The 14,682-nt window shown below is 34.4% G+C and overlaps 1 protein-coding gene and 1 pseudogene across 1 annotated transcript; one reads left to right on the plus strand and one right to left on the minus strand.

Moving 5' to 3' along the window:
* Positions 1 to 1,416: 1,416 nt before the first annotated feature.
* LOC110708502 (26S proteasome non-ATPase regulatory subunit 12 homolog A-like) lies at positions 1,417 to 7,675 on the plus strand. Its single transcript, XM_021886632.1, has 11 exons — positions 1,417 to 1,561; positions 2,767 to 2,961; positions 3,625 to 3,732; positions 3,817 to 3,921; positions 4,027 to 4,083; positions 4,183 to 4,379; positions 5,828 to 5,927; positions 6,004 to 6,116; positions 6,217 to 6,370; positions 6,460 to 6,537; positions 7,031 to 7,675. The coding sequence occupies exons 1-11, from the start codon at positions 1,559 to 1,561 to the stop codon at positions 7,247 to 7,249; spliced, it is 1,329 nt and encodes a 442-aa protein (XP_021742324.1). The 5' UTR covers positions 1,417 to 1,558; the 3' UTR covers positions 7,250 to 7,675.
* Positions 7,676 to 9,371: 1,696 nt separating this feature from the next.
* LOC110708500 lies at positions 9,372 to 14,654 on the minus strand (annotated as a pseudogene).
* Positions 14,655 to 14,682: the final 28 nt, after the last annotated feature.

Below are 14,682 nucleotides of genomic sequence, written 5' to 3' on the forward strand. Positions count from 1 at the left end.
CTTGTTCCTTCTTCAAAACCGACATATGAAGGGGACAGACCAGCAATCGAATACTTGAAATAGAGAATGGATAAAGATTTGTCTGGGTGAAGAATTTCTTTAGTTAATTTCAAATTTCAAGTTGGCTCATTATTTTTCCCAATAAATTTATAATGATAAAATATTCACTACTCCGTATTAATTTATCAGACATATTAAATGTCAAGTCAATTTGATTAATGTTAAATGTCTTCAAATAGAGTTCATGCTTCAAATTTAGTACTTTGTAATTAAAAATAAGTTTCACCAAAATAAAAATTAAAAAATAAATAAATTATCATGTCTTAATATTTCGACTACTCCTTGAGTAATTGGATTTGGTGCATGACATTAAGAATTTTAGAAACTGACCACCCAAAGGTCATACCAAAGCTTTTTTTATTTTTTTTATAACTTATACAAAAGCTAACTTTGAGTTGGTTGAATGTACCTTGCACTCATTTGTATATAGACCTGGCAATATAGAGCCAGATCTGATGATTCAAAATCCGTAATCTACTTGACCCGAAAATAAAGTTGACCCAATCATGATCCGACACCCAAATTGAATCGACCCGAAGTTGATACAATACTCGAACTAACCCGACTCAAAGTGTTTGACCCAAACAGACCCGGTGACCTATAATGTCCTAAACTAAAATTACTTATAGCTAAACTAATAATATTTAGTGCCAATTTTGACTTAAATTGTTCATCTCAATCGTAGCCTATCTCATAAACCAACTTGATAGTTCTTATTATGATAATCACAAAATATAAATTTATCGATTGAGCTTGATCCACAAATGGAACAATCCGAACATCACCTGGCTCGAATATGACCTGATCATACTCGATCCAAAAATGGTTTAACCCAAACATACTCGACCCAAAGTTGACTCGACTCGTTACTTGTCCCAAGTCATACCCGAAATCCAAAATTACCCGACCCGACCCACACCCTACCCAAATGTTAACCGACTCATATCCAACCCAAATGACCCATTTTCCAGGTCTAACTGTATATCCCTACCATATAAAAAGTTTGAGATGAGTCTTATGAATAGTGTGATGCCACTTATACCCTTGAAAATGTGTATTTACATACACACCCTCATTAATGTGTAAAAGTTTTTTAAATAAATAATGCTTGGACAATTAATCTTAGTTGTCTTGGACATTTATAACCCTAAATATAGTTATTTACATATTTTTCTCTCATTAATTTTGCCAAAAAGTAAATTTTGTGATTTAAAAGCCAAAATCGAAAGAGCTTTCAGATATGACTAGCTATTGATGCATGCGTTAGCTTGCCCAATATGAGTAAAATTTCAATACAAGTGCACTGAAAACTAAAACAAAATTGACCAAATTGGTCCAATCCAAAAAACCCAAAACAAAAAATGACAAACCCATTAAATTGATCTGGAAATTAAAACAAAATCAAAGGGTCAAAATCGGAATCAACAAAATTTAAAACTACAGTTTTTCATTTCCCAGTCATAAACCGGGGTACTGGGAATTTACGAGCTGAGCAAAAATGGTACAATTTCTCGTAATTTTGTTTTCTCTTCTTACATTGCAATGATGATGAATTGGGTTTTTTTTTTATCAAAATTTACTTGATTGTTAATAGCATTTTGATTGATTTTGGGGGTTTATCATAAGCAAAATCTGGGCATTTATATGTTTAATTCATTCATATTTGAAATGATACATTGCAATTTTAAAGATTGTTAGTGTTATCGATGCTGAAATTCACATGATTTAGCTTGTTTCTGTTGCATTTAAATTTAAATTATATTTCGCTTAGAATTTGTGAATAATTTGGGGAAAATTGTTCTGGGGTTTTTGAGTATTCAGTCTAAATTATGAAATTTAGCGTAATTTAAACGATTAATGTTGATTACTTGAGCTTTCATAGTGTTGAATCTTTTTGTGGAAGAGGGTAGTTAGCTTATACAATGGGGTTTTCAAATGGATGTATGATTAGAAGTGTGATTTTTTTTCATATAAATTGATTAAAATCTGTCTATTTTTGATGTATTACTTGAGTTTGATGTATTGTAATGCGTCAACATACTGATTACTAGTGTTTAACCTTATAATTGGGCGTTATGAATGAGCCGATGTGAAATTGAATTTCATGTTTGAAGCTGTTAAGGAAGAGGTTGTTTTCTATTTCTTTTTGTTACTCTTTCATGAATACATTAATCAATAATATTCTTTGTTCATCTGTTTGAAAGTAGTGAGTAGTGATTTTAAACATTTAATACTCATCGAGTACTTATTACTTTAGAGCATTAGTTTAGAGGGTTTGTGTTTGATTTTATTGTTGATTAGAATTTGGGTGCAGTTGATTTGATACCTGAGTTTGATGTAAACTTGTAATGCAATTATCATATGTCTAGCACCATCAAGGCTTCGTTGTAGAAGTTTTTGGATCCCTGAAATCATCTCATCTTTAAAATTCAGTTCAAGTAGCGCTTACCTCATTGGCTTGCAAATGGACATGGAATGATTGAAGTTACAAAACATAGCTTATCCCAAACTTCTACAATGAAGCCTTGATGATGCTAATATGAGCTTTAATGCACTTAATTACATTCTTTTTCCCAAAATCAAAGTTTTGTTATCTGATTTTGGTTCCCTTCATTTTAGGAAATGAAATTTATCATGCTGCCTTTTTTGTTTCATTCTACCCGTTAAGCTTTTGACCAGTGCTCTTTCTTGGCATTTGTTTTACAGGACAATCAAAGCAATCTGGAAGCACAAATAGATGCATTATTGAATGCTGAAAAGCAATCGAGACTTGCTGGAGATGTTGCTGGAACTAGAAAAGCTGCATGTGACATTCTCCAGTTATGCTTTGAAGCTAAAGCCTGGAAAACCTTGAATGATCAGATTGTTGTTCTGTCAAAGCGCCGAGGTCAACTCAAACAGGTTGTTAGCTTTATACTTCAGTAAAATTTATCATGATTGAAGCGGCTGTGGTTACGTAATTTATTATAATATCTGTGCTTTAAATATGCAGTGAGTCAGCCGGACTTATCCTTAATCTGAAAACTTCAGGGTTAAGTGATCAAGTATGGCTAATACCATCCATCCTTGATCCTTCTATAAGGATAGCATTTCCTTACCCCACTGGCGCTGGTGAATGGAAGCCTAGAATGTTTCTTTCTTCTGCTGTTTTTGTTGCTCATTTTGTATATGCCTTGAGTTGCAGCTGAGAATTTATTTATTTTTGACACCACAACATCATTGAATTCAGTAGTAGCATATCCCTTATTACACTTTCTGGACCATTCTATGACATCATTGAATTCAGTAGTAGCATATCCCTTATTACACTTTCTGGACCATTCTATGTTTGCATATTGAACCTTACTTGTTTCTATTGTGTTATGTTGATATTCTTGGAATTTTTAAGGAAATTGAGTAATTTATTTGGATTAATTATCCATAATTATATGGTTCAAGGTTCACCAGACAGAATTCAAACAACATAATTGTTTATTGTATTTTTCTTTTTAGTTACCTACCTTGTAATCTTGGAGTCATCATTCCTTCATGAAGCATTTAACCAGGAGGTTCCTTTATTTACAGGCTGTGACAGCGATGGTGCAGCAAGCCATGGGTTACATTGATCAAACACCTGATCTTGATACTCGTATAGAGCTCATTAAAACATTGAATAGTGTATCTGCTGGCAAGGTAACCAGATATTATTGTGTTGAGCTTGTCTTTTGTTAGATTCTGCTCTTTCATATGTTTCATGTCGTATTCTGTTTGTTACAGATATATGTTGAAATAGAAAGGGCACGGTTGATCAAGATTCTTGCTAAGATTAAGGAAGAACAAGGGCTTATCGACGAGGCTGCTGAATTGATGCAAGAGATAGCGGTAAGTGTGGTTGCTTACATATATGATTCCATTATCTGTGATACTCTGTTTTTCAGGTAAAAGTTGCGTAATTGATCATCATTACACATACTTGTGATACTGCAGGTTGAAACCTTTGGTGCAATGGCAAAAACTGAAAAGATTGCTTTTATTCTTGAGCAAGTATGTCCCATTTCTCAAGATTTGTTGGTTCCATTTTCTGTTCTCCTGGCAGTAATTGTTTACTGTTGGAGTTAAAACTGAAAATTTTCTGCTTATCAGGTTCGCCTTTGCTTAGACCGTAAAGACTATATTCGGGCTCAAATCCTTTCCAGAAGAATTAGTCCCAGAGTTTTCGATATTGATCCTTCAAAAGAAAAGAAGAAACCTAAGGAAGGTGATGCCATTGTAGAAGAGGCCCCTGCTAATATTCCTTCGTTGCCAGAATTGAAGCGTATTTATTACGAATTGATGATTCGGTGAGTTCAAAAATCAAAATTGTTATCAACGGAGTGCTTAGTCTGTTCTTGCTAGGATATCTTTGCAGTTAGAATTTTTTTCTTTTCGCAGTAATTGTTTTCCTTGGGATTTAAATTATAAATTAGTTTCATTTCTAAATAAGTGGATTATGCCAGGTACCATGAATTTTTGGTTTTTTTTTTTTTTTATTTATTTATTTATTGCTAGTAGTCAATATAATGTAGTTTTTTCTTCAAATCTTTAGCTTGGAAAATTTCTGTGTGTGCCCTTTTAGGCTTTTATTTCTTTTGTTGATATTTGGAGATTCTGTTACCTCTTAGGGAGATTAAAGAGGTAGAGAAAATAGACTAATGGCATAATTGGAGGCAAAGTATAACTTAAAGGGGTAAAATTTATGAGGGGGCTTTCTAGGCTAATAATCCAGGGGAAATTCTCTTTTTCTGTAAGCTTGGTGGACAGCCATAGATTACTTTTACCCCCTCTGCTCTCATTCTATCTCTGCTCACTACATTAGCATTATAACTTTACCTGATTCCATGTCCAGTTGCTTCTTTTTGTCTCTCTCTACTGTCAATCTTCCTCTACATCTTAACCATCATCCTTGCTGAAATCCAAGTTCATTTGCACCATCTCCAACTTTCTTACACCCTTAGACATCTTAAAGAAATAAAAGCTTAGATCACAAATGTGAGAGAGCTTGCATCCTTTGGAGATTGTTCTAGAATCTTGTTGTTGGTGACAGCACTTTTGGTGTCAAAAGTGTTGAAAATTATTGATATTGCTTTGAAAGATTGCTACTAGTGGAAGGGAGATGTTGGATTGAGACTTGAGAGGAAGCAGTAATGTTGGAATCTTGGGAAGGTTGGAGATTGACGTGTAAGTAGGATGGAGGGAGTGGAAAGGAGAACAATTTCTCTGTGGGAGGTAGTAAAAAAAAAATTTCCTTCCATATAAGTGAATTGAATACAATCCTTGACTTTATTTCTCTGCATCCGAAATCACCCAAAATATTACTCCTATGCCCTTTTAAGGAAAGCTGACTAGGGAGGAAGAAGAATTATATCAATCCATCATACTCAACTATCACCTTTACTCTTCATAGGAGGAGAACCCCTTATTTAAATCCAGCTTAGATGAATATCCTACATTGTAATGGGTTGTGGGATATACTGAAATATCTTAAAATAGATTGAATTGTTATGCTAAAATTTAAAATGTTGCCATACTCTACTAGTACAACTTTTTTTGGATTGCTTTTGTGGATTTTGAAATCTCCCTCTTGCCTATACTACTGAGGTCTGAGGAGTGAGGACACAAATGATTGTGTTTGGTCACTGTAGAAAATGCTATCCATGCTATTGAAATGGATTTGTTATTCTTATTGTTGATTTGACATATTTAATCTGAAGTTGATATTCTGGGGACTCAATGAGTTTCTTCTGTTTAGATACTACAAGCACCACAATGACTACCTTGAAATATGTCGATGCTACAAGGCTATCTATGAGATCCCATCTGTCAAGGAAGACCCTGAGCAGTGGACACCGGTGAACAATACTTCACTATTATCATGTTGCACTTTCTTGCGGATCTTTACAGTATATTAATTTGGTATTTTTTCAGATTTTGAGGAAAATATGCTGGTATTTGGCTCTTGCCCCACATGATCCAATGCAGTCAAGCCTTCTAAACTCTACTCTGGAGGATAAGAACCTTTTTGAAATCCCTAAGTTCAAGTATGTCATTTACTGCCTTAATGGTTTTCATCTTATTTCACTTATACTTCTAATATGTATTTTACATTGTGTTATGGGTTCTTTTGATGTACTGCTGCAGGTCACTGTTGAAACAGCTGGTGACAATGGAGGTTGTCCTTTGGACCAGTCTTTGGAATGAATTTGAGGGCGAATTTGAGAATGAGAAGAGTTTGCTTGGAGGCTCTTTAGGCGACAAAGCTGCTGAAGATCTAAAACAAAGGGTCATTGAACATGTAAGCTTTTCTACCATTGATCTATATTATCTACAATCCTCAGACAATAAGGTTAATAATCATATTTTGATTATTTGCTCTCATTGCAGAACATACTTGTTATTTCAAAATACTATTCGAGGATCACCTTGAAGAGACTGGCAGACTTATTGTGCCTTAGTATTAAGGTTTGCTGCCTTTATGAGCTCGAACACTTGCACATTTCCTATAATTTCTATCTTTAATTCTATCTATCTAGATACATTAGATAGCTTTTTGGATGTTTCTTCTAAAAATCCTTGTTTAATTTGATGTTTCAATTAGCAAGTCTTATGTCAGTTATATTTAATATGTTTGGTATGCATGTTGCATGCATTCTTTAAATAATACAGGATTTATATACATATTCTCTAGACCTAAGTTGAAATTTAAGTTTCGCTCTGACAGTGGAAATTTCATTTTACGTTGGTTATGCAATTGATCTCATTGTGCTTGATGTGGAGTCACTTAGATTAGTCGAGCTAGCAGATTACTTAATCCACTCAATGTGGTCAATCTAGCCCCTTCAAAAGAATGACATCAACTTTATTTGATAGATTCAAGTTATGTCTTAGTACTTTGACTTGATTTTATATATCTCATCTTTTCTTACTCTGATATGACTTATACTTGTGGTCTCAGGAAACAGAGAAGCATCTATCTGATATGGTTGTCTCTAAGGCTTTGGTGGCAAAGGTAGACAGGCCAATGGGGGTCGTATGTTTTCAGGTAGTGAAGGATAGCAATGACGTCCTCAATTCATGGTCAATGAACTTGGAGAAGCTACTTGACCTTGTTGAGAAGAGTTGCCATCAAATACACAAGGAGACGATGGTTCACAAAGCTGCTCTTAAAACTTGAATGAGAGAATGACCTTTAAGTTCATTCCAGGTTTAATCACTAATTCACTAGGCTTCTGAAGAAATAGCCATTTCTTCGAAATACTTTTGATCCTTCTATGCTCTCTTAGTGCTATAGCTTATTCTGTATACTGTAAAGGGTACATGCTTAACCGGCTATTAGCTCTGGGATTCATGCTGCTAGGTCAAGTAGCATGTATTCTGTTTTTGTTTAGAGCATATAACTTCAGTGAGGAAGTAGCATCCCTTTGTTGCTTCTGTTTTGCCGTGCTATAACTAAAAAGTCGAAAAAAAATTGTCAATGGGCACCACTTGAACAGAAATTTGGACGGAATCTGTACTCCGGTGGTAGACAAGAAACTTGTGGAAGGAAAAAGACTGAAAGGTGGTAAAAACTATTGCGTAGTAAATTTTTTTTTTTTTTTTTTTTTTAAAAAAAAAGGTGTTAAGTAGTGTCAATTGTTTTTTGATTTGTAACCCTAAAGGAAGGTACTACATCTCTGCCTCTCCGGAGTATCAATAAAAGTACCATCTTTGGGTTTTATTTTTTTTTTATTTTTTATTTTTTTTTTTTAAAAAAAATAAATTTGTAATTAGATATCTAATTAATAAAATAAAATGTGGATTTGTTTTAACAAATAAAAACACTTCCATCCTAATTACAAAACAATTATAATTAGTTAAATTCCTTGCCTTGAGTTTCTATTGGGAATAATATTGTAAGAGCAATCACATTAGTGAGCATTTTTTTGCCCATGAGCAATATTGGTAGAAATGTTACTATATCAATGAGCAAAATAAAATATGCTCATGAACAAGTTAGAATTTGCTCATAGGATGAGCAAAATTGAAGATGAATACTAAATACGTGGACCCTGCATTCATCCAAAATTGATGAGCAAAAATGGTAGAATTTTTTTTTTTAAAATTTTTTTTTTATTTTTTACAAACATCAAGCATAGCACTTTATTAATTCAATAAATTTTCAAGGTCATTACAAATCGCCCCATGTAATTCCGGGGGATACTCTTCAAGCCAAAAATGGTAGAATTGTTACTACATCAATAAGCAAAATAAAATATGCTCATGAGCAATTCAATTATTTTTTGATCACTAGTGGGATAAAATTTCCTCACCAACAATGCTCATGAGCAAATTTGGTTGGAAAGAGAGAGAAAGTGGCTAGAGAGAGAATGAATAAATCTTTTTTTGTTCACTAATGTGAGTGCTCTATAATAGACAAAAGTGTATTTGTGCTAATTTACTACTTGTACAATCTAAATAATACGGAGTATGGAATGATGAATATGGAGTATACATTGCTAATTTGCTACAGTATTGTTTTTGTTATATCTTTTTGACTTTTACAATAAGTTTTTATCAATATACTACCTCCGGTTCAATTTAGTTGCAACAATTTTCATTTTGGGGTGGTTCAAATTACTTGCAACAAATTTTTTTTTCCTTATTTGGTAACTTTTGGCCTGTAAAATGACATATATGTCCTTACTTTTTTTCTTAAACACCCTTATTAAATTACAAATCTGATTTTATTAGATTAAACCCCAATCTTAATTAATTTAACTCTTATCCCATTTAACATTCTCTCTCCTCCTCCAACCCTATTTTCATGGTAGCTTCATGGTATTACGAGCGGCGGGGGTTGCAGATCGGCGTCGTAGGTTTGGTTTCGTGGGTTGCAAATCGGCAGATTTAGTTTTTGGCTTCAGATCGGTGGGTTGTTCGTGGTTTCAGATCGTGGGTATGGTTTCAAATCGACAAGTTTGGTTCGTGGTTTCAGATCGGCAGGTTTGATTCGTGGGTAGATTTCATTGGTTTGGTGGGTTGGTTTCGTTGGTTCGTGGGTGCTGGGTTCGTGGTGGTGGTGGTGGTGGGCAGCGGGTTGCTGGGTTCATTCGTGGGGTTGCTGGGTTCGTGGGTTGCTGTGTTCGGTGGGTGTTGGGTTCGTGGGTTGCTGGGTGCGTGGGATGGTGGCTGTGGTGGTGCATCGACGGAGTTGGGTTCGGTCTAGGTGGTGGTGGATGGTTTCAGTTATGCTTGGTGGTGGTGGGTGGGTGGTTTGGGTGATGCTTGGTGGTGTCAGTAGTGGTGGTGGGTTACTGTTTAAATTTAATTAAGGTTTTTTTTTTTTTTGGGTTGGATTAATAGTTAAGCATATACCCTTATTTTTCCATAATCATGCTTTCAATCTTTTGCCTTGGTTTGCGTAAAGTTGTCCTTTGTTGCAACTAAAATGAATCGGATGTAGTATAAAATTTATAATAAAATGTAGTAATATAAGACAGTAATATAGGGGTTTATCGTTACAAAAAAATATAGGAGTAAAATCATTGCATTTTCCTATTGGTTTATTTATAGATAAACATAAGTAGCGTAACATGCTAACATCCATTCATTTACCACTTGAACGATTTCTTAATGGAGAAAATGCATACAAGAATCTTCCTTTCCTAATCATGAAAAACTGATATGGACTTTTCACCAAGAATAACGAAATTTCAAAAAAGAAGATTAAAGGGGCTTTTAAAAAGCACCAACACTAGCCAACGATTGGTTGCATAATATAGAGAATAGATAGTGTTAAATTTTTTATACTACCTCTGTTAATTATTATCCGTAACTTTGGTATATTTTATATCTCATAAATAATATTCCAAAATTGCAGATAACCATTAATAGAGGTAGTATTTTTTTTTCTTATTACTAAGTGGAAAGAGGAGACTAGCTCCTAACGACTCGAGATTACAAGCAAAACAAGGAGAGAGTTTAAGATATTCTTAAATATTATATACTACATACAGTTTGGCGTTACATTTACACTGTTACAAATCAATCTTAGAATTACTTTTCTCTTTTAATTCTAAAGAAAAGCCAACAAATACGTAGTATATACATGTACACTTCTTGAGTCTTCGCAATAGAATGGTAAGTTGATCATTGCTCCGTAATATAACTGAAATTGTTCATTCCTGATGTAACATATGATATCATCAAACAACCAATTGGACCCATTGTGCAATGCTTGGTACACCTTGATTCACCGCAAACATCATATAATAACTTGGTGGAGCCACCGTTGCACTAGGTGGAGCCACACAACTAACTATATAACACCCATTAGTGCTAGGAGTTGCGGGCTTTGCGTTCAACTTCACTAGCCTTTGTCCTTGAGAGAAAGAATGTGTAGCAAATGGTGCACTTCCCAAATTAATCTCAATGGGTGCCACTAGAGGGAGGGTAGTTGTTATTTCTACCTCGAATTCTTCACCGTATTTTAAGCTTTTAGGCCACGTCTTTATTTCAGGCCGAAGATTAGCTCGATCTGGACACAAGTACTCAGGTGAGAACGCCTCAAGACGGAGTTCAGTAGGGAACTCCGCCTTGAAATTGTAGAAATAATGCGGATTACTACCCGCTAGTAAAACCCGCCCATCCGGTAACAAATTAGCAGTCGAATGGTACATCCGAGGAACCGTACCTGGGTTCAGCACCATAAATCTTAACCCAACCGGCTGATCAGGCCGATAGAGGACCGGGTTCAAACACGGGTTAGACGCCAAATCGAACCCTTGGGTCCCACTTTGGGCACCATTTATGATCAACACTTCACCAGTTGGTAACATGACCATATCACCCATGATCCTAGCAAAAGGCATGACCTCCATCTCCCAAACCGGGTCATCTGAAGTGGCTACAATCCGACCACAACTACCATTAGCCGGTATCGAGTCATCCATTGTAATAAATGCCCCAAATTGGGCCCCACCACAAACCAAAATCACAGCCGTTGAATGATCACCATCTAATGCAAGCATAACCGACGATCCAGCAGCTGGGTAGTTCCTAGGCCCACCATCCAACGGTGGATATTTTTTCAAGATTAAATTATTATCATAATCATATAAAACAGATTTAGTATTAGCAAAAAATAAATAATTTCCCATTTGGTAGAAGATGAACATATGGGTACAAGTTATCTCCTTGCCTATCTGCCACGTCAGCAAGAAAAGGAAACAAAACGGCACCGTTTTGCCTCGGAGGGTAAAACTCGACTGAGAAGGCAACTCTACCCCCAACAATAATAACATCACCATTAGGTAAAATTTGATTAGTAGAGTACCATCTTCCTTGGGACAAAACGACGTCGTTTAGCTCCTCCCAGTCGCAAAACTCCGTCGTTTCACACGGCGTAAACTTACGAATCTTCTTCCGCCCGTCCATGTCACCACCCGTTTGAAGGAGAGTTCCGTCAGGGAGGAACTGCCCGGATGAGCACCACGTGTCAGTTTGAATGTTTAACGGTCTGATTTGATTGGTTGTAGGGTGAAAGAGAGCAGAATGAGCGTAACAATCATGCTTCAAAACGACGTCGTTAGAGTGATTACGACAATGGTGTTTAGGTAGGAGAAGCTTAGTGGGGCCGATGTTGGTTCGGTCTAGGAGAACCACCGTGCCAAAGTATGTGACGGCGGTGTGCATGGAAGCAATGCCAACGTTGTGTACTAGAAGTTCCCACGTGCCAGGAAGGTCACTAGCACGTGAGAATACCGTGAAAATGAAGAGAAGAATATAGGTATTAAAAGTGATCATAGTGGAATGAAGGAATAATGATAATAATGTAGGAGTAGAATAAAGGATGGATTTTAATGGAGAATAATGGTGGAATGAATAGGAATAAGAAGAGGATGAATTATAGACATGACATGATGTGAGATTGTGGGAGACTTTAATGCATAATGTATATATAATGAGGTAATATAACTGTATAAAGTACACGTAGTATGTAGTAGAATAGTATATAGTAGGTTAGACTTTGATAACTTTGATTATTAATTCTAGTTAATTTATAAGAGATTATATAGTCAATTGAGGTCTTGTTGCATTTGTCTTGTTGTATATTTTATTGATATCAGTTTTTATAGTTTTTTACGCTTATAAGTATAAAGATATATTCGTTTAAAGACGCTATTTTGAGAATGTGATAAGTCAAATAGGGCAAAAAAATAAGGGACAGAGGGAATAGACAAGTAGTTAGAATTATTATTATTATTATCAATTTTTTTAGTTTTTAATCACAGAGCATTGGTAAAGATAGTGTACTTCCTCTATCTATAATTATTATTATTTTATTTTTTTACTTGAACGATGATTGTTTTATAAAAGTTAAATGTAAAAGTTAATTGACTTAAAAACAGTTTTTATTCTGATTCAAGATAAAAACAAAGCTATCAAATTGGATAAACTGGTCAAAAGTTCGTGTTGAATTCATGGTAATTAATTATTAAATGATTCAAATTTATCTTACAAAAACTATGTAAGTAGTTGCCTATAATATCACAGATTTGTCTAATTGGATTGAGTTTGAGTTACTTCATTTTTGTTCATGCCGTCGTGTAGAGTGTAAGTTTCTCTCAAAACTTTGAATTGGATTGTTGTCATACATGTGAAATTACCACCTCTATATTCTTCGTACAAGTTTTTAACATTTATTTACACAACTAAGTTTACTTTAAATATATGTCACATTGGCACATGAAAAATACGCCAAGTTTTAGTAGGTTCACATTTATATTAACTTGTCTTTGCTAATAAAAGATGAAAAGAAAGACAAACCTACTTGAATTGATTGAATTGGATGATCCATAGAAAATTAAAGACTATAAATTATACATTTTATTAAAATTAACATAAGTACAATGAACCAAAGATAAAAGGACAGGTGGATGAATTTGTTTGGTGACTTAGTCTAATAGGATAATAATGCAACAAAACCTAGCATGCAAATTGCATCACTCTTTTGGCCAAGTCAATTTCAATCGATTTCATGGGATGCAAGGTATGGTCCTTTATTTGGTTGCTCATGAAAACGATTGTTCTTACGTAATTTAGCAATGAGTATGCTACTAGTTTTACTAAGCTTAATGATTATAGACTAGTTAATTAACGTTTATATATGTGGTGATTATCGATGGTAATGTTTTTTTGTTTATTATCTTTGAATGTAATAATATAAGAATTATTAAGGATGACTAAAAATTGTAATGGTTATATAAGTGGTGACTATTGATGGCAATGTTTTGTTGTTTAGCTTCGAATATACAAAATATAAGGTGTATGAATGACTACTAAAAATGATCTAAGGTATAAGTGATTATTAAATTGCGGATAAACTCGAATAAAATCAAATTGAGATCTAATACATAGTACTTAAAGCCCGATCAAATTATTATTGATTAAGATTGATATCGCAATCACAACTTAACTCTTCTTATTTGAAATTTTTTCTATGGAGGCGGATGCAGATGCTCCGTGCATCCATTTTCTCTTAAAAAAGGCGGAATGAACATTCCGTTGCTCAGTAAAGAACAAACATGTGTTTTGTAAAGAACATACATGTGTTTTGTAAAGAACATATAGTTATTTCATAAAAAACAAACCAAATAGTTGTATTGTAATGAACTTATAGTTGTTTTATAAAAAACATATAACTATTTTGTAAAATAAAAACATCCAACTTCATCTTCTTTATATATATCTAAAGAACGTCCGTAGAGGTGATCAAGTTCGACCCGGCCCAAAAATAAGGGTGGGTTTAGACAAGCCTAAAAATGCTTTTTAAGTTAAAAATCCAAACTCGGCTCGAAAAAAACCCGAAAAGCCCTCTACCTTTTCCGGGTTTTTTGGACACGATATATTATGTTAAGGCCCAGCCCGACCCGAATTTTTTATCACCTCTAATGATAATATAATGTAATGAACATTATTTTCATTCAACCACCATAATCTAAACACAAAATTCAAAGAATATTTCAAAATAAACAATTAACATATTTCACAAATAAAAGTACATTATTCTGACAATCAAATAACATGAAGATAAAGAACATTATTTAACTGCACGTTATGTTCTTTACAATTTTATAACATGTTCTTTGCACTTTAACTAAATGTTCTTTACATTTCTATACAATGTTCTGTTCTCTTCACTTAAACTAAATGTTCTTTTCACTTAAATTAAATGTTCTTTATGTTTCTATGCAATGTTCTTTCCGCTTTTTTTTTTTTAAAGAGATACACCATGTGGATCGTGCATCCGCCTGCACGAACCACACATTGCTTCTTATTCTCAAGTTTTATTTATTTGAGAAGCATTTAGAAAAATTTGTCATGATCACTCCCATTGTATGCTTGGCCTTAGGCGTTAGGCCCAAGCAATGATCGATATAAGGGGTGGGGAGGAGGTCACAAGTTACTTACAAATCTTTGGGAATTGGGATTGAGTATTGGTCGTGTATGTCATACCTCAACACAGTCAACAGAGTGTATTTCATAACGATGGCCAAAAAATAAATTCAATAGTTTTTTTTTTTTTTTTTTTTTTTTTTTTTTTTTCTGTGTGTGTGTGGGGTGGGG

Source organism: Chenopodium quinoa, unplaced genomic scaffold (genome assembly GCF_001683475.1).
Source record: "Chenopodium quinoa cultivar QQ74 unplaced genomic scaffold, ASM168347v1, whole genome shotgun sequence".
Classification (NCBI taxonomy): domain Eukaryota; kingdom Viridiplantae; phylum Streptophyta; class Magnoliopsida; order Caryophyllales; family Amaranthaceae; genus Chenopodium; species Chenopodium quinoa.